This window comes from Filicampus tigris, chromosome 11, assembly GCF_054856515.1.
Source record: "Filicampus tigris isolate MCC_2025a chromosome 11, RoL_Ftig_1.0, whole genome shotgun sequence".
Classification (NCBI taxonomy): domain Eukaryota; kingdom Metazoa; phylum Chordata; class Actinopteri; order Syngnathiformes; family Syngnathidae; genus Filicampus; species Filicampus tigris.
The window spans coordinates 10,789,231-10,814,280 of record NC_141227.1 but is presented as its reverse complement, the minus strand read 5'-3'; the positions used below and the strand labels follow the sequence as shown (position 1 = coordinate 10,814,280).

The window sequence follows — 25,050 nt, the reverse complement described above, 5'->3', positions numbered from 1 at the left end:
ATCGAATCCAAACCGCTAGGTGTCACTCTTGCAGTACATGTTCCTGTCAGAGTCATTTGGTCATCCTCAGTCAGAATTAGAAAGCCATAACCAAGTAAGTAATAAGTGTTTTTTTAATTATCTTGGATTTGCAGAAAAGAAAATGGTCTTTAAAAGTCACATAAATATGATGGCTTGATGTGTAAGGTTTTGCTACCCGACAGGAGGATAACATGTTGCGTCATAATTACAGGGAGCAATATTAATACAATTATAATTGTATGAAATTGTATAGGCACACGTGACTATTTCTGTGCTCCCTTTGATTATCTAGTCTTGTATTTAGGCTTGCAGTTATTGTGTTATGGAAATACAAAAACTGTTTAAAATCATCAAAACTTTCTTAAGAATGTACTATTTTCTTGATGTTGCTCAGTGCATTTGAGAACATATTACATCCTCATTACAGACTTTATTTGCGTAGTAAACCAACCAGTGTAATTATAAGTCATTTCACAAATAATACTGACCGCAAATTAAAAACTCTTTAAAATGTGCTATTTAAAATAACTGAGAAATCAAAGACATCAAGAAACCACGCTCCTAGCCGGGTCCTGACTCTTGCTCAAGGTGGGGTGGAGTGGGGTCCCAGGATCCTGGCAACTCGTTGCTCTCCTGGTGCGATTAGGCGTTATTCTGCTATTGTTGTAATACTGTAAACAGAATACTGTGATGCAGTACATTTAGATATTATCAATAAAAGATAACGTTGCTATCGTTGTGGGGTGACTACCTCAGTTCAGTTTAAATATAGTCTGTTAATGTGTCTGTTTAGCCAATTACAGCGTAGAGCGCTCATTGGAGTCACGTGATCCAGCGCCTCTAACACACCACTTCCTTAGCAACGCGTAGCTGGACCCGGAAGTACTTCACGACGCTTCTGCTAACCGGCTAACGTGATAAGTGTCAAAGAAGTTTGTCCGAGTTGCGAGTGTAAGTACTTCAGTTACTGCCTGAAGTACCAACGTACGTGTTAAGGCTATGTCAAAAAACTGGTGTCTTGCTCGTGGGGGACGTGTATAAGTTGTAAGTTGACGTTGTTTTATTTGTATGTTGGCGAACTGTTAGCTGTCGCAACCATAGGCTCCATCGCAAGTGATTTGGGCTGCAACGTGCCAGCGTACTTCAGACTGGAACTGTCTTTATGACGTTGTACTCTAACTTTGAAAGTGAGCCACGTCGTTGCTGCAAAACTACATCTGTTAATGTTATCCCCAGTTTGAAAGCACTATTGGGAAGTCAATAACCTACAATGTACATTTATATAAACACTGGAAGAAAGGAATACATGGAATAATTACACGTTTCTGTCATTGCATCAGTAAATTGTATTTTGGATTGCTTATTTTACAGTGGGTTCTCGGTTGACAGCGTTTCGCCGTTGCTAACGGTTGCTTCCATTGTGGGAAGCCAACCACATGAGTAAAGGTGAGCGATTGCTCACTATCTCTTCTTGTCTTTTTTTGTTTTGTTTTCTTACTGTTTGTCGTTTGATAATATGCATTTAGGGTCTACAAGGTTTTTTTAAAACGAATATTTTTTTTGTTATTATTATTAAGTTAGCATAATCACAGCCAGTTGTCAAACTTTGGTCCTCGAGAGCCGGTATACTGCATGTTAGATGTTTACATCCTCCAACACACCTGATACAAATGATCAGGATTGTTATCAGAGTTGTGGTATGTGCACCCCCGCATACATTCGCAGATGCTGGCTTTTGAACTTTGCACTAATAACAATCTGGATGGTCCTTTTTCTGTTAGGCCCAGAGGACACGCCCCGCCTATGATTTCCAAAACAATTTAAAATGCGGCTCTATCCTTTGCACATAGATGCCGGTTTTTAATGCAGTGCAGGCCTCTACACTAACCTTTGCACTAAGTTGGTCGCACCAGCACAGGATCAGGATAATTATCAATCTTTTGCACCTTCACCTAACGTTCACAAGCTGAGCCGTGATTGGTTGTTACCTGTGCCCTCAACACGTGATGTCATTTTCAGTCGACAGGAAGTGGCAATTGTCCATAAAAAATCATAAAGCTATCACATTCTTGATAGACAAAATTAGTAAAGTATCGCTTTAAGTATCTTGTCCTTGTAGTGTATCCAATTAAATATAAATTGAAAACGATTTGCAAATCATTGTTTTCTGTTTTTTGTTTTTTTACATATGCTTAACTTCATTGCAATTGGGTTGTGTACATATCAAGAGAAATGACCTTTGGAGGTGCCTTTGTGTGACATTTGTATTGCCTTTTGCCTTGACAGGTCTATCTTCAAAATGTTTCCGTCACTCACAGATGATGGGCCACGATAGGCTTTTCAAGTTATGCAAGGGTTATGGAAAGTCTACAAAACTCTGCTGAAGTGGAACAATGCACTTTTTACAAAGACAATTCATGGCCCAACATACAGGAATCCTCCAACAATTACAAACCAGGTGTCGGCGGATTTGTTTTAGTGCATGCAGGTAAGTTGTATGCAGTCCATTCACTTTTCGGCAAAATGAATTGAAATATCAGTGAAGGGGCTTGCACTCACAGTTCTGAGGATCAGGGTTTGAATCTCAGTCCCAGCCTTTCTATGTGGAGTTAGAATGTTGTCCCTGTGCTTGCGTGGGTTTTCTCTAGATACTTTGGCTTCATCCCACATTCCAAAAACATGCATGTTAAATTAAATTAAAACATTACATTTCTGTAATTGTGATTTTGAGTGTTAATTGTTGTTTGTCAGTATGTTCACTGTGATTGTCTGGTGATCAGTCCAGGGCGTATGCTGCCTCTTGCCCGAATTCCATTAGGATAGGCTCCACCTCATCCACTGTCCTAATGAGAACAAGTGCAATAGAAAATGCATAGATAGATTTGGGGTCAATCAAGTTTGTTGTAATAGTTAAAAAATACTTCTCTTTCAATGGAGATGAAATAGAGTTGAATCTTAAAGACTGTTTAGTCATTCTTTTAATAGATACATTATTTTCACTTATTCATGGTCAAACCCTTTTATGCAATTGCCTCATGTCTTTTCAGGTGCTGGTTACCATTCAGAGTCCAAGGCGAAGGAGTACAAGCATGCATGCAAAAGAGCTTGCCAGCAAGTAAGTGTACTACTCTCAACATGCATGAATCCTTTCCACAATTTCCTGCACAGAAAAGGGTAACCTATGCAAAGTAGAAGTACTTTGAATCATTTGAATGATACGATATTTCAAACATTTTCTAACACTTGTTCCCAAACGTTTTTTGCCTCCTGGAGATATCACCTTCCAGTCAACATTATCAAATAATAATCGTTTAAACACCCTTAAATCAAACATCATTCTCCATCGTCGTGTTTCACTTTTGTTCACGTAAGAAGTTTTTTTTTTTTTTTTTTTTTTACCATTTTCCTTGGTGAAAAATGCATGAAGCTTAATGACAACGTTCAACACAATCAGTGGTGTACAACTCAGTGGTGATACAAATGTTATTGTTTTGCTTTGAATATAATATATTTGTAATTCAATGGTTTTTAACTTTAACACTAAATATCCTTCCTCCTAATATTTTACAAAGTGAGGTATACCCGCATAATGTTACTGGCAAGGTAAACACTGTCTTATCATTTTCAGGCTGTGGACCAGCTCAAAGCAGGGGCACTTGCAGTTGAAGCCGTGGCTGCAGCACTGGTTGAGCTTGAGGTTGGTTTGTAATAATTCAGCTTCTTAAGTACTTCTGAAAATGGATGGATGGATGGAACTGTTCTTATTTTCTACTAAATGAGCATCCAACAAAAAAAAAAAACCTCAGTGCAAATTACTGCTAAATTTAAATTAACACATGCATGTTTTTTTCCAAAATAGCCTCTATGTTCTTAAATTGCCCATGCTTGTGCATATATCCTGTTGCACGAGGCAAGGATTAGAAAAATAACAATGAATTTCATGATCTCTGCAGCTGCAATAAGGTACCCATTGTATCCCTAATTGCTTTGTTAACTGTTAACTGTTTTAGTTCAACTTGGTTACGGAAGACTGTAAATCCATCAGCCTTGTCTATACATGGCAAAATCTGCATGTTGGTAAATGATTGATAAATTCATGAAAAGTAGAGAAAGAGAAAATCCACATATTTTTCATCCACAGTGAAGAACATCATAAATTAAGAGCAATGGAACGAGTCAAAAGGGCCACTGATCCTTGAGATTACATTGGTAAGCCATTGTCAATGCTTCCTGGTCAAATGTAATTTGCATTTTCTGTGTGTTCCCAGGACTCTCCTTTTACGAATGCAGGTATGGGCTCCAACATAAACCTGTCAGGGGAAATAGAGTGTGACGCCAGTATCATGGATGGGAAATCACTGCATTATGGAGCTGTAGGGGCTATTAGTGGTACGTTTTTATATGCTCAATAGAATATATTGAATACTTACTTATATTACTCACTCAGGGAATGGGCTGTATTCATTGTTGTCATATAAGTAGTAGTAATTGTCAGACCTTCCGTCCAGGTATTAAGAACCCTGTCTTGGTTGCAAATCGACTGCTGAGTGAAGCACAGAAAGGGAAACTTTCAGCCGGCAGAATACCCCCCTGGTGAATATCATAATCATCAATTACTTTGTCAGTATTGTGACTACATTATATTTGTATTTTTTGGTCTTAATCGATGATTTATTTGCCAGCTTTTTAGTGGGACGGGGAGCACACGACTGGGCCATTAGCCATGGTGTCCCACCTTGCCCCTCAGAGAAAATGGCCACTAGTGAGTATTTTTCCGCTGCTTCTGGAGAAGGCATTTGCGTAAGAGCTGAAAGTTACTCTAGATTACACACAGGCGATTCTGGATGCGTAGTTGCAGACAAATCAGAGTATTTATTTATTTATTTTGCAATCACACACAGAATTCAGTTTATCTGCATATAAGCGGAACAAAAGAAAGATGGAGCTGGCTGAGAAAATGGACCCAGGGCGTAATCAAACAAAGAGAAGACGACAATCAAGTAGCAATGTGAGTAGTATTACATTATTTATGTTGTAGATATAAGAAAACTAGATGGCTCGTTCACATAATGCACGGTTGCTATTATACTAATGACATCCCAGTAATAAAAATATCAAACAATTTTTAGGGTGGCACAGTGGCCGGATGGTTAGCACATCCCCCTCAAAAAAGAGAATCATACATACTGACAAACCACATTATATCGCATTTGAGGAAGAGACGGATGAATGGATGAAGACCTTTAATGATGCAATAAGCGAGCTGTGTTCTCCTATATAAGATCTCAAGTTGCTCCACGGGGGAAATGGAGTTAGCAGACTGTACATAGAGACTTCTCCAAAAAATGATGCTAGTGTTGACAGTGATTAGTGCAAAGTTTTATTGAACTGAACACCACAACTGGAGCCTGATTTAATGAGTTGAGCTAAAAAGCAGCTGAGCTAAGAACGATTTTGCTTCCAACCCACAAGTGGTGCTACCCACACACAGAAGAGAGTAGGAGATTCTTATTTTTAATGTTATGGTATGTTATTATGTAAAATAGACTATACCATCATGTGAACTTCCATTGCCAGGTGTTGCTAATTGTACCCTCTTATAACAAATATTATTGTATTTTGAGTTCAGTTATAGCTGTCTTCAACATGAATGGCATTTGTTCAATAAAGAGCGACCGTGTAGTTATACCAATTGCTGACTTGGCCGTCTTTGAGTAGTATAATCAAATGATTGATTTGTCTGTCAAATGTCTTGGTAACAAACGAGTTCCAGGTTTAAATTGCCCTCTTTTCTCATCCATCTATCTCCTTGCCAATGCAACCCCGCATGACCTGTTAACTCATTCACTGCCAGATATTTTCAGACCCTCTTTTACCCTAACGTTTGAAAGATATTGAAAAAAATATTATGAAATTGCTGGGATTGAATGGCTGGACTATCAAAAGACAAGTAAATTCGTTAATGGCAGTGAACGATTTTAGAGATGAGTTTGTGACCATTTGGTGCAGTCCAGCAACCACACTCGGTCAGCTTCAGAATCCACAATTTTTCAGCCGGTATGAATGGTGTTTTTCAATTAAGCCATCAGTTAATTCATTTAGTAATATAAAAAACAAAGTTAAGAGACTTACACGGTTAACAGTGTTTCATCTGTCTAAAAATATGTTATATATAGTAGTTGCAGGAAGATGTTTTTCCCCCCTATGTTTGATAATCCAATGTTCCTCCCTCCAAATTGGCTTGTATTTAACTCTAATCTACCGGTATGTGTTATTATAATTATTTTTTTAATTTAATGGTATTATTTATTAAATAGGAAGTCAAGTCTAATTAAATATGTTTTATGCGCCCCCACTACTCTAAATGCCGCTTTCTGATTAACATTGCGTTTGTGGAATAAGAATTGAGCAGCAACATCGACCCGTTTTTAACCATCTCAGGGGGGTGGCCATTTTGCCACTTGCTTTCGACTGAAAATGATATGACAGTGCCTTAAGGCTCAGGTAACGACCAATCACGGCACATATGTTTTCTAGGGTTGGTCATGTGATGTTCGTAAGCTGAGCCCTTAGGCACTCATTTTCATTTTCGGTTGAATGCTGTCCCATCACAGCACACTGTGTTCTTTTTGGCCAAAGCTTACATGCAGTCAGCAGGATTTTCTGAATTTCGTATTATGCTGTGAAAAGACTACTACAAGCTCTGCTTGTTTGTTCGCAAATTAACATTTAATTTTCAAATATAACACTTTTAGTGTTTTTTTTTTTTCCTTTCCTTCCTTGGGGCGTGGCAAAAAATGTTAAATGCTTGAGAATACTTTTGTTGATACAGTGTAAAAGTACAATTATGCAGTAATCATAGAGACAAAGATAAGGAATTTACTTCAATGGCATAATGCTTCATCTTGTGATTGAATCTGTTTTTTTGTTTTTTTAATTACAGTGATTAGACCCCCAAAGTCCTGATCATGTAAAGTCTAGTTTGAATCCAGGTTCTGACCTTCCTATGAGGAACTTGTATGTTTTCCCTGTGCTTGCGTGGGTTTTCTCCGGGGTACTATGGCTTCCTCCCACATTCTAAAAACATGTGTTTAGTTCATTGAACACTTTAAATTGTCCTAAATGCGCGAATGGGTGTTTGTCTAAATGTGTCCTGCAATTACTGTCGCTGGGGACCAGTACAGGGTGTGCCCCGCCTCTTCAGCCAGGTCAGCTGGGACAGTCTACAGCTCACCCATGACCCTGATGAGGTTATTAAGCAGTATAGAAAATGGATGGATAAATACATGACACATGCTTATACATTTAGCCTTTTTTTAACCTCATCTCCAAATGGCCCATGTGCCAATTTCAAAAATGTAATCTTTCAGTTTCTGTTTGGGATTAGAAGTGCATCACATGCCGTTGCAATGGCTTGATTGTACTTGTGAAGGTTGTAGCAAAGCATGCCTGAGGCAAACTGCAATCAGGGAGGACTCAAGTCATAATGAATGAAATTTGAAGAGCATGGAAGAGTGATTCATACAATGCTTGTCAAATACACTATGTAATCTACAGTATTTCTAATGTAGCACTTGTGTAGTTTGCAAAACATCAGCCTCTCTCCAAACTCTCTCTTTATATATAGTTACTTATTAATTATACTCTTGTTCCTTAGGCATCACAGGATCAGCTTCATCATGGCCATACCATTTGTTCCAGCTGGATCAACTGTCAAGTAGATGTATTTGACAATTTTCAAACAATTCCTGGCTGCTAATCTTTTCCTGTGATGTAGGAAAATGGTTCCGAGTGCCTTGATACTGTTGGAGCCGTTGTCGTTGACATGCAAGGCAATGTAGCTGCAGCAGTTTCCAGTGGAGGTCTGGCCATGAAGCATCCAGGCAGGGTTGGCCAGGTAATAGTTTGTGGCTTTTTAGCTGTGTGAATGCTCTGGGACAAGCTTTCATAACAACGGTTTAGTGTATCAAAAATATGTCTTCATGTCATTGTTTATAGCTGCTGAAAATCAAGGTTACTGAGTCGACTGATGTTATCTCTATACTGCCTTTAGCTACTTTACTGCACATTTACATTGATCGTGGGAATTGTTATGGTATGATGTCATTTGGCCTTGTAATATCATGGTGCTGCAGCAGGGAAAAAAAAAGAAAAAAATCCTGACTAAAAAAAATCAAGGGGTTTGTGTTTTTTGGCACTCTGCAAGTTGACAAAAATAAGTCCTGCATGAAGTTACACCAATCAATTTCTTTGTATGTACAGTCATGGCAAAGTGTTGCCAGTGAGCTCAATTTTGTGTTTCACTTAACTGTGCTGCTTTGCTGGTGGTGATTCACATTGTTTCGCTGTTACAATGAGCACTTTCCCCCCTCAATCTCCATAAACTCTTGTATTCTTGAGCCAGTTGAAATAAAAATGGTCAACATAGTATATGGTATTCCAAAAAGTTAACGTCATTGGAAATATGCATAGCTGCATGTTCTAGGCAAATGGAATTAAATGTACTTCACTTTGGAAAAAGGAAAGCTTCATTTATCAAAATTTCAACGGCATATTCAAACAGATACAGATTTTATACTGATTTCACAAAGCTTCACAGATTTTCAACATGCACACCGTAAAGTGACATGGCACTCGTTTTCCTGTTTGTCGCCTTCATTATTATTTTTTTTTTAATGGAATATTCAAATCGGCTTTCCAGTTGGTTTGTATTTATTGAATTGTCTTCGAAAATGTATTTTCACCATGTTTCACTTTTTTCAAGTATATTTTAAACACACCCGTTTCATGTCAATGTTATTCTTCACCCTGAAAGTAATGACATTAAACTTAAGTTTAACATTAAACTTGTAAAATGTGGGATCATTTAAGCAAGAAGTGGCTCCATTATTAGCCTATGAAACCACATCAACCTTTTTGCATCCTGTAAATATCAACCTTTTGGACAAATTTGATTTTGTTCTAATACGTTTTTTCCTATATAACGTTAATAGTAAACATTAAATATTATTTTAAAAATACTTTACTCATTCACTGCCATTGAAGAATTTACTTGTCTTTTCAGGAACTTATTTACATTTTTTTTCAAACGTTAGGGTAAAAGAGGGTCTGAAAATGTCTGGCAGTGAATGAGTTAAGCACCTTGGTGACACAACTTTTGATTCACTGACTAAAACCTACAGCCACAACTGTATCAACTAAATTCATTTAGTGTTTTACTTCTACTTTCTTAAAAAAAAGAAAAAAGAATTGCCTTGCCCAAAAACTGTGACATATTAAGACTTATTTTTGCGTTTCAAGCCTTTACTTTTCCTTCTTTTCTCAGGCTGCTCATTATGGATGTGGCTGCTGGGCTGAAAATGCATGTAACATGAACCCTTACTCTACTGCAGTGAGTACCTCAGGTATAACACTCCACTATATCTACAACCTTCTACTTTGTGCACAAGTCTGCACCTCTTCCTATCATGTTTAACGTTTGCAAGCCCCACATTTCGTTTAAGTGATGATATGAATCAGAACCAGATATTGTATTTGAGCCTGTTATTTAGCTCCAGTGAGTCAAACTTTAAAAGGCTTGATAATTCTTTCCGACGACCTCCAACCATTCTTGCTGAGTGATTTTCATCAGCCACTTCCTCTGATGATTGAGTCATCTTTCTCCGCTCGTTGTTAGTCATCTGCAGGCCAGGTGCCCGGCAAGGCACTTTGAATTTACAGTGACATTCAACACGGGTCACCTGCTATGGATAAAAATTGTGTATAGCCACTGGAGTGCAGCACCATGCAAGTTGTTTTCCAGCTTTCTTGTACATTAAAGATTAACATTCCCTTTACCTGAAATCAAGCTCATACACTTGGTTCAATGAAAGTGGTTTGTACTGTCATTTTTGCTTTTCTCTTTGCCATTTCACTCACCATTGTGCTGTAAATGCAAAGGTTTCACACAACCGAACTAATTAATGGATGAATAATGTGTTTACTTTGCATTTGTCCGTATGCAAATGTCCTAAAGCACCTACACCTGTGTCCTGATTTTAAATGTAAAATTAATTTGAATGAGAGCCACAGCAGAGACTGCCTCAGTGTCACCTGGCCCGATTGCCATGGTACCACCTCGGGGGCGGCTGTGCCTTTTCCTTTTTAACTGTATTTTTATCTACTCCAACATGTTATAATACAATTCATTGAGAGAATCAAGTTTCTTAATAAGTATTGATACACATCATTGCTTTTGAGATTGCTCATCGCCTCCCTCTTGAAGTGACAAGAGTTCAGAAAGTAGCAAAGCGTGCAACTGTATGTTGTCGCTGACCACTTTAATTTATATGATCCTCCGACCCCGCTACATTAGTAGGAAACGGGATTCAAACGTTTTATTCTTTTAAGATGCAACAAAAGATATATTTGTAGTATCCCCCCTCAAGAAAAAAAATTGTATCGATTATTGTGAAGCAGGTAGTTATCGCTTATCATTGGTGGAAAAAACAAGTTGTCGAGCATCCTTATTATGCACTACTGTGTTTCCACCACATCCTCTCTTTCCCTGTAATGTTGCTCAGTCTCTGATGTTGGTTAAAAATCTTTATGGGGATGTTAAGGGAATGTAGAGCATAATGTGTGTTCCAGTACATCACCTGTTTTTAATTTCCCTGCATGAAAGCCAGCCCCATCAAAAGGACTAGGAAAAACAATAGTTTTCATGCTGACATAGCGGGCGTTTGATCCTCACCCTTTGTCACTCACTTGGTCCCTCATAGCCTTCTCCTCTATTGTGTTTTGATTTGTAATATGTCACTCCTACTTTGTTGTGGCCCATAAAGGAACAGCATGTCACTGTTAACTCTTCTTGGTGCTGCTGGCTGTCACAGTCTACTCATGGATTTCCGTGCATTTTATTCTGGTGCCGCTGCAGATCTAATTTAACTGTGTTTGTGTTGCCATGATGATCACTCTGAGTGTTTTACAGTACACACAATTTGATACAATTTTATTATATAGCGCATTTCACAACAGCTACAGCTGTAACAAAGCACTTTACATACATCAACAAAATAGCCATAATACATAATACACAGTGCAAAAAAGCCCATGTACCTGGCCAACGTGACATTCTGCTCTCATTAGAAAAGAAAGAAACTTTGCACTGCTCCAGGCATCTGCTCTCCACAGTTGCAGAACTGGCTTTAGTTGTGTTGTAGTTACTTGATATTTTATGGGGCTTTCGTTTGCGCTCACAAAAACATGGCAATACCCTCAATGAGGAGTAGCGCATTTTCTACGACATGTCTTGTTTTCAAGCTTAAAATAGTCATGTGAAAGTTAACCTTAAATTGACAGCAACAAGACTCAAATGTGCTGTTTTTGGTAAATTTTGGTATTAAGTAGCGTACGATCCCAAAAAACACACCGGCGATATTTTGTCTTAAAAGCTTTTGCTCATACTTTGAGGCACTTATGCCAGTGGCCCGATGCTTTTTATAGATCCTTTGCTTAAAGTCTTTGCACTTTGTCTCTCTTTTACTCCTTGGACGTGATACCATAACCACATGCAACAAGAACGAACAGCTTTAAAGTAATCCAGAGCTTTTGGCAAGAATAACATGTTCACACTCAGTTTTATACACAGCTTTTATGTATCCCACAGATTTGTTTTCCTGGAATTTAAGAATAGGGAAATATACAATGTGTCAGACTTTATGGATAAAATTGTTAGTGTTACATTTGGCAGGCGGTCACTCATGTTCACCAACATCTGTTTCATTTTAACCCCCTCCTGTTAGCCAGTGGTGCCGTAATAATAATAATATTAATAATATTTCCGTTTTATTTACCCAACATATTTTTGTGTTACATAAGCATACACCTTAAACTAATTTGTATTTATGAAGAGATATCGGAATTATCTTGAGACCAAATGTGTACGCGTTTCCATAATATTCCAGATAGAACATAGTTTTCAAAGGATGCCTAGCGGATGTATTGAGCCTTAGGTGAAATAATGCTGGTCAGTTGTTTTCACATATATTTAATTATGTATTTGTGTCTCCCGCAGGCTGTGGAGAGCATCTGATTCGCACCATGCTGGCACGGGAATGCTCCGCTGCCATGCAGTCAGAAGACGCCCATCAGGCGTTGCTGGAAGCTATGCAAAACAAGTTCATTAGTGAGTTGCACATACTGTATGTAGCTTTCATTAACATTTCCCAGTGATTGTATATGCGTGCAGTATTGTCAGCCAAGAACAAGTTTGTGGAAAAACAATGATTTCCAACAGCATGAACAGACAGATGTAACAAACAGATGTTGGAGAGCGGGAAGACCAGAATCAAAAGAAAAGTCTTGTGATTCATTATTTATTTATGTATTTATTTTTTGCTATTTCCACTTGGCCCCCAAATTCCCCGCATATCATGGTTGATGGCTGCACTTCATTTTGAAGATGTTTTCATTGAATGTTCATGTGAAGGTTTAATTTTCTTGTATTCTCATAATTCTTCCATTTTATAACGGTTTGCTTGGTGTTTTCAGCGAGTGACTATGTGTCTGTACCACTTAGACATTGTCATTAATCTATAACACTGACACATTTGGACAAGTTGTATGCAACCAGTTCAAGTTAATTCAGCTGCCTCCTTTTAAACAATGCCCCATAAATCCTGCTCCACATTCAGTAATGGTTTCTATAATGTGAAGGCCTCTTACTCAGACTTTATCACAATTGTTTTCTTTGCGTCAGCTCTATAGTAGAAAGGGTTTCTCATGACATGCATCCCAAAGACATACTCAATAATGTACACATCCATCAATTAAGGACAATGGATAGTTAAACAATGGGAAACATTAAGGCACTATACTTCATACTTGGCTGCTATGCTTTGGACAGGCATCAGCCTTTCAAGTTATAGAATATACATACATACATATATACAATTATAGGTCATTTTTAATTCAACCTGTAGGCAAGTGTTTGACACAATTTATTTCACATTTCTCAAATCAAACACATCACGACAGAATAATTGCATTTAGTAATTTAATTTGCACTGAAGGATCATCATAATCAAATTAATAGTGTGTGTTTTGGCTGTTGTTCTTTGTTTCATGTGATGTAGTAAGGAAGCTATGATACGGAAGTTAAAATTGGCCACTAAAATATATTGTTCTTTTTACATTTAAGGCTCACCCTTTCTGGCCAGCGAAGATCGAGTTTTGGGTGGGGTCATCGTCTTGAGGTGCTGCAAATGTGTGGAACCTCACCCGTCGACAAATGTTCAGGGTTCTCTAGGTGAGACATGGAGTATTTCATTCCTGGCCACACTTGGATTCCATGCCTAGCTAAGGCCAGCCAAAAAAATGTGGTTGCAAATATTTAAACTCTATCATTGGCCAATTAGATAAAAGGGAGATTTGGATTGGGTTCATGGGGTGTGGTCAGGGAGGGGGTGTCTTCACCCTGGCTTTCCTGGCAGGTGGTCTGTTTTAACTGGCACAATCAGGCTCTAGTTTCACACCCTTCATCTCAGATCTCATGAAGACCTCCCACTACGGCATCAAATGCTAATCTTCAGACAAGCAGGCCTTCTGAATGTGCCTCAGTTTGGCTGATTGTGTTGGTGGATCTGGTTTCTCTACCTGGAGCTTTTTTTGTTTTGTTTGTTTTTTTTGCAATAGATGGCTTTTTTTGAGCCAACTATAAACTGAGTTGCATTAATATTGCTTGAATTGAGTACAATTATGTTATTTGAGCAACCATGTTCTCTTTTATAATAAAAATGCAATTTTGTATCTTTTTTTTCACTTGTTCTTATATGTTTGCACAGTGGAGTTTCTTTGGAGCCATACCACAGAAAGCATGTGTGTAGGCTACATGTCTGCCCAAGATAGTAAAGCAAAGGTGAGCTCTGTTAAACTGCTTCAACAATTCAATTACGTCCATTCATTTTCAACAAAATGTGTTGACACTACATCCTCTTACTTCAAATGTTATTGACATTTGGTTTGTCATTGAGTTTACCTCTGCTACAGCGGTGTTTTCTAACCTATGCTGGCATATCCTCACCAAACAATAATGTCACAAAAAGTTTACACACAGGTCAATTATTCTGTCAACTAGTGGAAGAGCATTACATTGTTCTGTCTGTAAGTACAGCTAATAATAGATATCACTGGCATCGGGCCGAAACCTCCTATGTCACGATTGGTCAGGACACACATGTGGGTATTGTTTTGATAAATTACTGACCCATCTTAAATGTTGAAAATGGCTTGCTTTCTTTGACAATGCAATCTTTAATGGTTAAACAAACATGCTGTTTTGGGGTGTCCTAAAAAGTGATGATTATGGCGATACGTGAATTACGCCCAATGCCAGCGATATGACGATGAGCAAAGATACATTATTTGTAGAAATTTAAAGTAATTATCTTACCTGTTAAGTAAAATTAAATGGAAGTGGCGAGTCAAAGTTTAGTCGGAATCGCCGACCAAAGCCCGTTTAAAATTAAAGACTGAGCCTCCCCTGGAAAAAAGGCGAATAACGGACGAAAGAAGGGTACCCACGCTGCAGACGGATGACAAATAACGGACGCTCAATATTTAGTAACATGCCCAGCCAGCTCTGGAGTTAGCATTGTATCAAGTAATTAATGTATATGTGTAAGAAAATGCATAGTAATTCTGGACAGCTGTGGAATTGGAATCCAAAGAGTGAATTGAATAAATAAATATAAAATTGTGTTGCAGTTAGCCATAGAACATACACCAGCACTCACTTAATCATATGAAAAAATGCAGAGAGTAACCATAGAAACAAAATACAAAGTGAACATCAAGCATCGGCGAGTCCTCGCAAAGGCAAAAATTTGGCAGCTGATCGGTCCCACTTTCCAGATGTCCTGTCCAAGCTATTTTATCGGAGCACAAAGAAACATGCAAGCGTGAGGAGCAAAAATGAAAGAGAGCAGCAGAAGAAAGACAGATAATGATTCTTTTCTTTTGACTTACATTACCATCAGCTTTCTGGTAAAATCCATAAGTTGGATGACTCTTGTCAGAAATGAACCCTGGAGGGCTTGCCAAAAGCAGATACAGTATGTCGCAATGGCAGCAGGTGGTTGGGATTGAAGAGTAATGTCTGGAAATATTTGACTACAAAAGAAAGCAGCCTGTTGCGCTGCGCGCATGAGAAGACTTTGTATTATACTGTAAGATGAAGGTTAAGTTTCTTGTTTGGATTTCGGGGTGTACAAATTAATGACGGGGATTTGTGCGTTGGAAAGTTGGTTTAACCTTGTCAGTGTCTGGTCAACACAGACACACACACACACACACACGCCGAGAGTCAGGTCAGGGCCTATTTGAACAATTTCTACTCCCCTACTGCATGTTTGTTTGATCTAGTCATCTTGGTTCCTTCATTGTTGGCTTCATTGTTTCTTTTAATTAATATTACATAAGAGTTTCAGTCACATTTTGAAGACAGACAATCTGTGAGATTTAATGCAGTTCTTGAACAAGAGCGTTTTAATGCAGTGACTTCATGGCTCTGAGGACTGATCACATTGATTTGTTTGGCCTATGAATCTCTCACTCTGAATGAGGAGAGGCCACTGTTGTTCAAGGTTGGCTCAGATTTCAAAGCGTTGGTACTATGACCTGCTGAGCACTGTTCCACCCCTCCTGACTTTACTCATGTCTTGTAGTCTATCTGTCTTGGTAGACCGCCTCCCTATCAGGCATTAAATACACTTAAAAACACACAAGTGTTTATCTTTTTTACTTGAAGAAAGCAGAATTTCATATCTCTGGTTAGTTGCGGAATATATGCACGCAAGGATTGCTTTTTCATACCCAGATAATGTCTCATGATGATATGCAATAGTTCACATAGTTTCTATTTACAGCAGTGATATTAAACAGCCTCATCCCTAGCTTGTGCAGCAAACATCGCAGTGTTACGTTTGAGACTGATAAGGCAGCATGCTGAAGGAGTGAGGCTACAACGCTTACATGTGCATCTGTTTCTTTTACCATCTGCATGCCAAAGCAGCTGGCCGTCCAGTACTTCAAGCCAACATTGTGGGTGCTAAACAAAACTCGAGCCTTTGCTTCTCCGCTGGGCCTCTAAACGCTGCCAACACATTCTCCACTCAATGAATGCCAAAGTGAAGGGCATCTGTTTCCTCTCCATTCTGTTTAGGTCACTGAAAAGGGCATAAATTTAAAAGCTTTTGTCGTATAAGTGCTGTGTCTCTATACTCTTTTTAATGTGCGACTAGAATGTCAGAGATCCATAAGGTGTTCTCGTGATGTTGAACAGTTGTTCCCTTATATGCAGCTACAGTGATGATGTGGGGCCATTTTTATTCCAGGGTTTTAGTTGCAGGTCATTGGGGATTGTGGATGTTTATTAGATACCAAAAGGGAACCGTCACTCTGGGCCAATCGTAGTGTACTGTGGCCCAGCATAGGTAACCCATCCTCCCTTATCCACCCCTGGCACATGCTCACACTGTGCTGCACTCATCCATGTCGGACTACATGACTTATATCAAGTCGTTTTATTACTTTTATGCAAGGTGGCTCTTTTCATAAAAAAATAGCGGGAGGAACGATTCCATTCATGATATGGCACATCTAGTTTGGGCGCTTATCAGTGTGCTCGTGCATGAGTGATCATTCTGGTCCCCAACAAGGGGACACCAAAGTACACCGCACCTCTGCCCGCTTCAGAGAATTCATATTAGACAGAATTAACATTTTTAGCTGTGCCAAAGTGCATTAGAAATGGACTTTATTCAGCGTGAGATCCTTTTAATACAGTACTGTCAAATTATCTTAAAATGGCTGCACCTTTACGCTGGACTGAGCCTCACACGCAGAGATGTGAGAGACCGGTTCGTCTCACTGACGCCCGATTTGCTGACGGTTGCCTAATGACGGGAAAAATTTTAAAATGAAGCCTGTTTAAAATTTTAGACGGAGCAGCCTATAGATGGGTACTATCCCCCCCCAGAAAAAAACAAAACAAAAGATGGACTATGGAAGGGTACCCACGCTGTAGACGGATGACTAATAACGGATGCAATTTTTTTAGTAAAATACCCAGCTCTGCTCACACGTGAGCTGCATGACAGGCAATGCGGAATCGCGTTTCCCTCACATGGCTTATCATGATTGCGCAGATGAAAGAGAAATGTAAAATATGCTGCCCCCCACCTAGGCACTGTTCCCTCTTCCTGGACATCATTACCACTATAAAGCATTTTGCTGTGCAAACTAAGGCCAGAGATAATCGGATAGCATGCAATGCGAGTCCTTTTGATATTGTGTAGTTTTTATTTTATTTTTTTTAATTTATGACAAGTGTCTTTCATTCTTGTACATTTTGTTTTTGTTATCCATTTAGGCTTGGTAATAAATAGCACATGATTTAAAGAATGTGAAAGCCACAACAAAACAGTGACATATTCGGCGTGCTAAAAGTGTCTTTTGGCGTTCTCTCTGGACTTAGCATGTGGCTTGTCTTGCCTCCAGAGGCATTCATGAAGTTGTTTGTTGCCCATAAATTCAGACCAACTATGTCTTTCATGTAATGTTTTGACCCGGCTTTTTGTCATGTCATGTGGTCGGTTCACTGGTTGACAACTTGACAGCAAGCACGCTGTTGGTTTGGAGCTCCTCATTTTCTGTTTACTTTGTGTAGCTATCAGGTAATTGTTCATTTCTTCAAGCCCACCAAGGGTCATTATCATGGAATAAACATGCATTGCCTTGGCCACGATGCAACAATTTGATATGAGTGACTGTTGATGTGCATTTTACTCCACTGCAGACAATAGTAGGAGTCAGTACAAGAATGACCAAATGGATTGTGATTGAAGTTGTAACGGACACGTGCATCCATCGCATTAGGTGTTTACACATGGCTTGGCTACGGGATGGTTATTTCCTGACTATAAATAAGCACCCATCCTCCCTAACCACATAAGCAGAGTTTTGGAATGAGCAAAATGCTGTCAGCATTGTGGTGTGCTTGCTCACTGGCCCTTTTTGCCTGCCCGCTCATTATGGTCATTGTGTCAGGTTGCCACAAAAGTGAACGTCTCTAAAGGTGATTGACGGCTTGCATGCTGGAGTGTTGTTAATGTTTATCATGCATAGCTCCTAGTTGTAAATACTGTAGCTTATATTTTGATGAATTTAGTCTGAATTGTTAAGACTTCAAAGGCTCTCTTCTGACATGAAAGCACCTTAAGTTGATTATAACGCCGCTTTGAACTTTCACTTGAAACAGATTTAAAATGGCTGTTCTCAAAACCCATCCGCAAAAGATGAAGGGAAAAAGATGAATACAGAAGGTTGTATTGGAGGCATAATAACCCCCAAGAGTGTTGCCATGTGTGTATGTAGCCAGGTCCGGGTGATGTTCCCCAGTGTATGACAGTTGCCCCCAGGTTGCCAGGGGCCATAGTCTAGGACTTGAATGAAGAATGTTGGAGAGATGGATGGTCCTGCAACTGGAGATGTGATGTCAAGCCAACTCAGTGGCTCGTTGATTCTCTTCTTATTTCTGATAGTTTATTCCTTTAGGATGACAAACCTACCCGCCATAAATAAACCTCTCATCCAAGTGTCATTTAACAGTCAAAACAGACAAATGGAGATGAACTATAACCTCATGTTCCAGATCAAAAACATCGGCCAATGTCACGCTGCGTTTATCAAACCAAAGTTGATTTGAGTCTGGACCGATGTGCAGCAGCTGGCTGGAGACAGCCTAGGAGACCGCAAAACATCAAACACTGCATTATGTGACTTTGACGATCCGCTGACTTTATTGTTCACAGTGGTCACATTTGATCAACAAACTGATCTGCAACTGCAAGTAATTAATTCTGCAGCCTTGGCACTTTAGTTTGTCATATCATCCTCTGATGGAAAGATGTACTTTTGACAGTTTTCAGTGGACCAGCTGTCATGCAGTTGATGCTACTACTATGACTAGACTTTTTCCTCCACCCCGCCAGTTAGTATTTGCATCTGACTCACTTTTGCCTCTTTTTGATCTGATGAGCGGAGTGGATGAATGGATTTTGTACCTCGACTGATTGACAAAAATTCCCACTTCTTTCTTTGCCAAACTTCACTGATATTACCCTTTGAGACTAGTGGCGTCGGTGAGAAATACATCATTTAAACAAATTCTTATTGCTTGATATTGTTTGAGTCAGACCTTGTTGTTGTGTTCGTTACATGAATGTAAAACGTTAGTAGCATCCTCATCTAGTGTTAAATTATGAATCAATGTTTGTCCATTTTCTGACAAATGGCGTCACCTTGCGCGTACATCTCATGTTGTCATCTTCTGCGCTCCTTCCAGACACACATATCCAGATTACCACCTGGAACAGTTCCTGGTCAGTCCTTGGCCATCGAAGGAGGTGTTTGTCGCCTGATGAGCACGATGGATTGAGTCCCATTCACCGTTCTTGTTGGCTTCCCAAGCGATGCTATATGCTATACTCACAATGCATCAAGATGTATGATGCTGGAAACAACAGGCTCGGGTGTTTCACATGTAGTTTGTGCACTTGCAGGACTTCCATATGCACTTGGATTATACTTGATGCACTGTTGCCTTGATGTGTCACATATTTGATTTCTTCCTTTTTATTGAGGGTAAGCTATGATTTTGAGGTAAACAGGGTGGATATTATTTTGGATTGCTTCACCAATGGAACTATTTTTATTAAGGGATTTCAATACCAAATCCAACAGTTGTAAAAAAAAATACTTTTCAAGCACAATAGATGCAATTATGCACATTGGAGAATTCCTGCTACTTAAGACAAATGTGAAAAGCGGAATTACAGTAAAATAGTGATATAATTACTCTGGTTAACATATTCAACATCTATGTAGTTTCACACTTACACATCATTAAAAATCTTTCATCCTTTATAAACAGCATAGTTTATGCAAAAGTAAATACATAGCACTGCATGCGCATCACAAGAGGGCAGAAATGTATGTATGCACTTCCAGAGCTATGCTAATACTGTAGCAGTTAGAGCTACAACCAAGAACGACTGTTAGCAAACCATAAATATCTCATATTTATATAGATATCATAAGAGACTTGTATTTTGTTGCTATGAGAGAGGGGGTAATCTATAATCCAATGTATGCATTTTAAAGCATATTTAAATGGTGCTAGGAAGTTTTACTTGGAAAAAGTAAAATTCATGTTTCTGTTAGATTCTTTATTAGTAAATGTTCAAGTCTCAAACCAATATGGTGCTTGTCACGTGAAAATCCGGTATAAACCTGTATGAAATACAGAAAATCCTTGTGTGCAGCTTACTACAGTGCTTCAGAAGTAAATAAACTTTTATGTTACCGTGTCAATGTGTCTATCTTGAGAAACTTCAGAACTTGATACATTTTCTTGGAATTGGAGTGTTGCATTTCTGCCACACGCAGCTATTTGGAGAACAGATTTTTTACCCTTTGAGACAGTGTTTTATTCCTGTCAAAATGTATAGTCTGGGAATAAATTGCATGCTGGTTGGAAAAGAGAACTCGACAGACAAGTCGCCAGTGTGCTTAGCCTCAAGGCTCAAGTATGTTGAGGAGCCACAATTTTCAACTTTTAAGCATCTGAATCTTTACAATTCTATCACACCTATTTTTTTTTGGGGGGGTTAAATGCCTGCTGCTTCTCTACCTGTCCTAATCTCCATTTTACAAATGTTAAGGATTTATCGTGGAGTGTCGAAGCCAAAATATTTAAAACTTCAAAGGATATAATCTTGAAGATGCATGAGTTTGATGGGAAGAAAAAGATCAAACCTGTATTTTTTTCCCTGTTCTTTACAGTTTTCAAGGAATTTTCAAACTGTTTTCTGATAACGGCTTTGGGTGCAGTTGCCAACTTTGAATTTGTGTCCGTGTCCACTTACGCATTTGAGTTAGAAAGTAACACTTTTTTTTTCCCCCAGACAGAGTACTTCACATTTGAGTACTCGCCAATACTTTGGAAAGCCATTAAGTATTGCAATTGAAAAAAATGTGTTTCATTATAATCAAGTATTGTTTAGGAACACAAAATGCAAACTTTTCATGATTGTGGAATACAAACTTTTCATGATTGTAGAATACCTTTATTGACATATAACACGTTTTAGAGTAAGAAGTATTCATTCCTGACATTTTAACATCCAACTGCATGTTCTTAAAATACAGCCTGTAACGCAAGGCATTTCAGTTATGTGGTGCCTCAGTCTGAACGTTTGGGGACACTATGTAAAATGGGTTTACTGTGCATTTTTTGCAGCTCTGCCCGACAACATAAACAGATTAAAATGCCATAAAATAAGCAAAACGAATGAATCATTGTAATCACATGATCATATAGTGTGTTACCTCACAATTCCCATACATATGTCTGTTTTATAAAACTACACACACAAATGTCACATTAAAGGCAACACGGATTCGTTTTACAACAGTTAACAAAAGTTGTTATGAGCACATTACAAAGAAAAATACAAAACAAAAACAAAAACAACTAACCACTGTGCATGCTCACAAAACTCTTTGGTTGGCAGACCACCTCCGCAATTGGTGGGGAAGCATATTCCATTACCACTTGACTAGATTGCAGAGCAAAATTTGCAGTCGCCTAAAAGTATCATCATCCTTGTCCTTAAAGTATTTCCACACGCACACAGCTGTCATAGCTTCTTCCCGAAAGGTTTATGTCAGGTCGTTGTTGTGGTACCGATGCCTAGTATCGGATAATTTCTAAAGGCACCGATACTGTCGAGGCATACAGTAATGACACTGATACCAATATTGGTATCCATATTAGTGCCGCCATTTTGAAATTTGAAAAAAAAAGTTAATCAGTGATGTTCATAAATAAATTGAATGTGACTTGGCAGCAGATGGGTTTTTTTTCACTGGGTTTTACATGGTACTAAACATGTAGGAGAATAATAACATATTGACTTGATGACTTCATCCACTGGCAGTTTGGTTTGCAAGTGTAACAAATCGCACTCTTGTGAGATCACTGACATGCAAAATGTAGCTGACAGGTCAGAAGAAGTGTCAGAAATGTGTTTGTGTTTCCTCTTTAGCCTTCTGACCCTGGTTTGATCCTGTAAGTCCATCTAAAAAGAGACGGTTGTTACCTTGCCCCTCGCCCACACTCACACCAGTCACCATTAGCTTGATTATGGGCTATTACAGAGCGCCCACTTTTCATCAGAGCTAATCTGCGTTGCCGGGAGACCCTCAAGCAAATTCATCTCGGAAACCTTGCCCTTCAAGCATGAACCTTCTGTGCCCTGAATCCCCTTTTGCTTTGAAAAGGGATCCTGGATCTTTAAAAAGTGGACAAAGTCCTGAGCCATTCAAGGTGTATCCAATGCCTGGTGCTCAGCGAGGCTCTTAAATGCAAAACAGACGTTGAAGCAAATAAAGATCAAAGGCTGCAGGCCAGGCTGCTGTCCTCACATGCCAAACGCCACTGTCACAATGAATCACTGCTCATGCTACTTCACCCCTGCCCAAAATCTCCCACCTCAGGGATGCCAACCTCCTTGTCACTGTCACTGTTTCACATCCACACACAGGGTCAACATTCACTGTCTGGTGATGTCTCTTTTAGTCAACATTGACCCTCAGGAGGGAAGGAGGTCTTACCAGAACGAGTGCCAAGTTATTAGCTCAGCAAAGGGATTTGCTATGCTAGGCGAAAGGAAAACCAATGCCTGACATTGTTACCTTGAAAAGGGTCTGTATGGTACAGAGTGCCATTCTTGTCACATAAGATTTAAAGCAATGATGTGTCTCAGCTTTTTGTCTCTTTTCGAAGGTCTTCAATTATTTTCAAGTTGGATTTTAGGTTTCGTTACATGTAGCAGCAAGTCTTTCGGGTTCAAGTACCAGTAAAGACAGGGTACATCTAAAAAAATTTTTTTTTTTGTCAATCTGCTGTTATTGGCCCACTGTGTTTTTCTGAAGTCCGCATTCAACGCAGCCATCTGAATTGGATCAGAAGCACAGATCCAACTACAATGCTATGTAGTGATCATTTCCTCTGGCAGTTAGTAGTGATAATAAAATACGATATACAAGACAATAAATACAATTGTATTTATATAGTGCATTTAATAACCTCCACTTTGCACAATACACATAAACAGAATGGCTTAACATAAGTCACAAGTTCTGGAAAGTTTCATTAATGCATTGTGGGTGCGCACTCAGGCTCCCAAAAAAATCTGTCATCGCGATGAACAGCCAAAAGAACAGTTTGGACTCAAAAATGTACTCGTGAAAAGGGCCCAACACAGCCAATCAAGAAACAGATCATGTCACTGCTCTTTTAGACCTCCACAGCCTGATCTGTTTATTCAGCTGCTCTCACCTTCTATCCTAGCAATTGGCCCCACCTCTGTTGTGCTGCTCAGACGCAATGGGTGGAGAAAGTTCCTGATCAGATATTCCAGATTAGTAGACAGACATTTTCATTTATAGTGGGGTTAAGACCACGTGCTATTGTGGCCCAGACGAAGACACAACAAAGAAGCAAAGGGAGTGTGAGAGGATAAAAATTACACAACTCCATAATGAGCTGCTTTCTGAGTCATCACCTACTTTACAAGAACCCCAACATTGAATTTAAGCAGGCCCAAAGAAAAAAAGCACATGTACATTAAAAAATACATTTTACTAGAGAAATGAGCTGTAGAAAAGTTTGGCTTTAGTTTTTTTTCCCTTGTGCAAAAGAAAAAAAACAGAATGTTTGACATCTATTAGTTCTCAACAGAAATAGAGGGTACAACACCAACAATCATATCTTGGTATTTCTTAATGAGCGCTTTCAGATCCGTAACATTATACCACTAATATGGTGCTTTGAATTCTTTGAAATGTACGAGACAAGTATCCTTAAAATAGTATCGCAGAAATGAACCTCCAGTGACGCCCCACAATCCAGAGCAGCAAGTTTTCTCTGTAGTTTTTAACATAGCCTACTGGTGTGGATTAGCCATGACTTTTTCTTGTTCAATTGTAGTAATTATGTCAGAGTAATTGCCATTCTTTGACATGGAGGATTTACTGGGGCCCAGAGAGGTTGACTAAAAAAAACCAACCATCATTGTGTTTTGTAACGAACTAGATAAACACAATATCTTAAAGTGAGTCCAACAGCTTTGTCGTCGAATCTCACTTGTATTTATTTCACCAAATTACGCGTTACATTTGGGCTAATGAGATCCAATGCACAAATTGTTGTCAGTGTCAGAGAGGTGTTGATGTAACAATGTTCATTATTGTGATTGTACTTTGCAGTGCTTTTGAAGTGCTAAAATTGTATGAGTTGTTTAATATTTGGACCCTCTTGTGTATTAAGTTGGGGTAACCAAAATATTAAAATACACCTCAGTATGAGTGCAGTTCAGTTGTATTCCACTGCTAATTAAAACAATCAAGAATTGGAACTTAATTGACACTCTCACAATGTAAATTAAGGGGAAAAAAAGCAGTATCGTGTGTTGTGTATTTAGAGTTGTACCTAATATTGTGGCCGGTGAGTATATTTCTAAATAAAGACAAACACGTTAGCTCTTAATGGCCTGTGCAGCAGATGGTCTGCTATAGATAACGATCCAGGCTGTGTACTGTAATCTTAGCTTCAAACGATGATGTAACCGAGGAGGACAGGACACATAAAAAGAATACTTTACAGGCTTTGGGTCTGATGATACAGAAGTTTGAAGCTTTAGAGAATTATATCTTAATTATAGTTAGAGAAGATGGATTGCTGATACATATCTGCGGTCAAGTGGTGCACATTGAGGAGTTTTGGAAGGGTAGAAAAGCCAGTAATCGACACGGTAGTGAGGAAGGAGCCTGCTGCATTGTAAACACGAGCCGTGCACTTGGCCAGCTGTGGCATACAGTTAACTGGAGGAATGAGCACGCCATGAATGGCTTCCTCTGTGTGAC

The 25,050-nt window shown here is 39.0% G+C and overlaps 1 protein-coding gene across 2 annotated transcripts; it reads left to right on the top strand.

The window, feature by feature from the left end:
- The first annotated feature begins 830 nt into the window (after positions 1-830).
- On the top strand, positions 831-20,433 carry tasp1 (taspase, threonine aspartase, 1). 2 transcript variants are annotated; one of them, XM_086045819.1, is made up of 15 exons: positions 831-972; positions 1,393-1,467; positions 2,308-2,509; positions 3,069-3,136; positions 3,650-3,718; positions 4,290-4,410; positions 4,530-4,614; positions 4,704-4,783; positions 4,923-5,029; positions 7,799-7,918; positions 9,347-9,425; positions 12,077-12,187; positions 13,202-13,309; positions 13,845-13,918; positions 19,406-20,433. In XM_086045819.1, exons 3-15 carry the CDS (start codon positions 2,380-2,382, stop codon positions 19,496-19,498), a joined length of 1,245 nt encoding a protein of 414 aa, XP_085901945.1. In that variant the 5' UTR covers positions 831-972; positions 1,393-1,467; positions 2,308-2,379; the 3' UTR covers positions 19,499-20,433. The 2 variants fall into 2 exon arrangements, with proteins under 2 accessions (XP_085901945.1, XP_085901944.1); XM_086045818.1 differs by having other exon boundaries at positions 886-1,065.
- Positions 20,434-25,050: the final 4,617 nt, after the last annotated feature.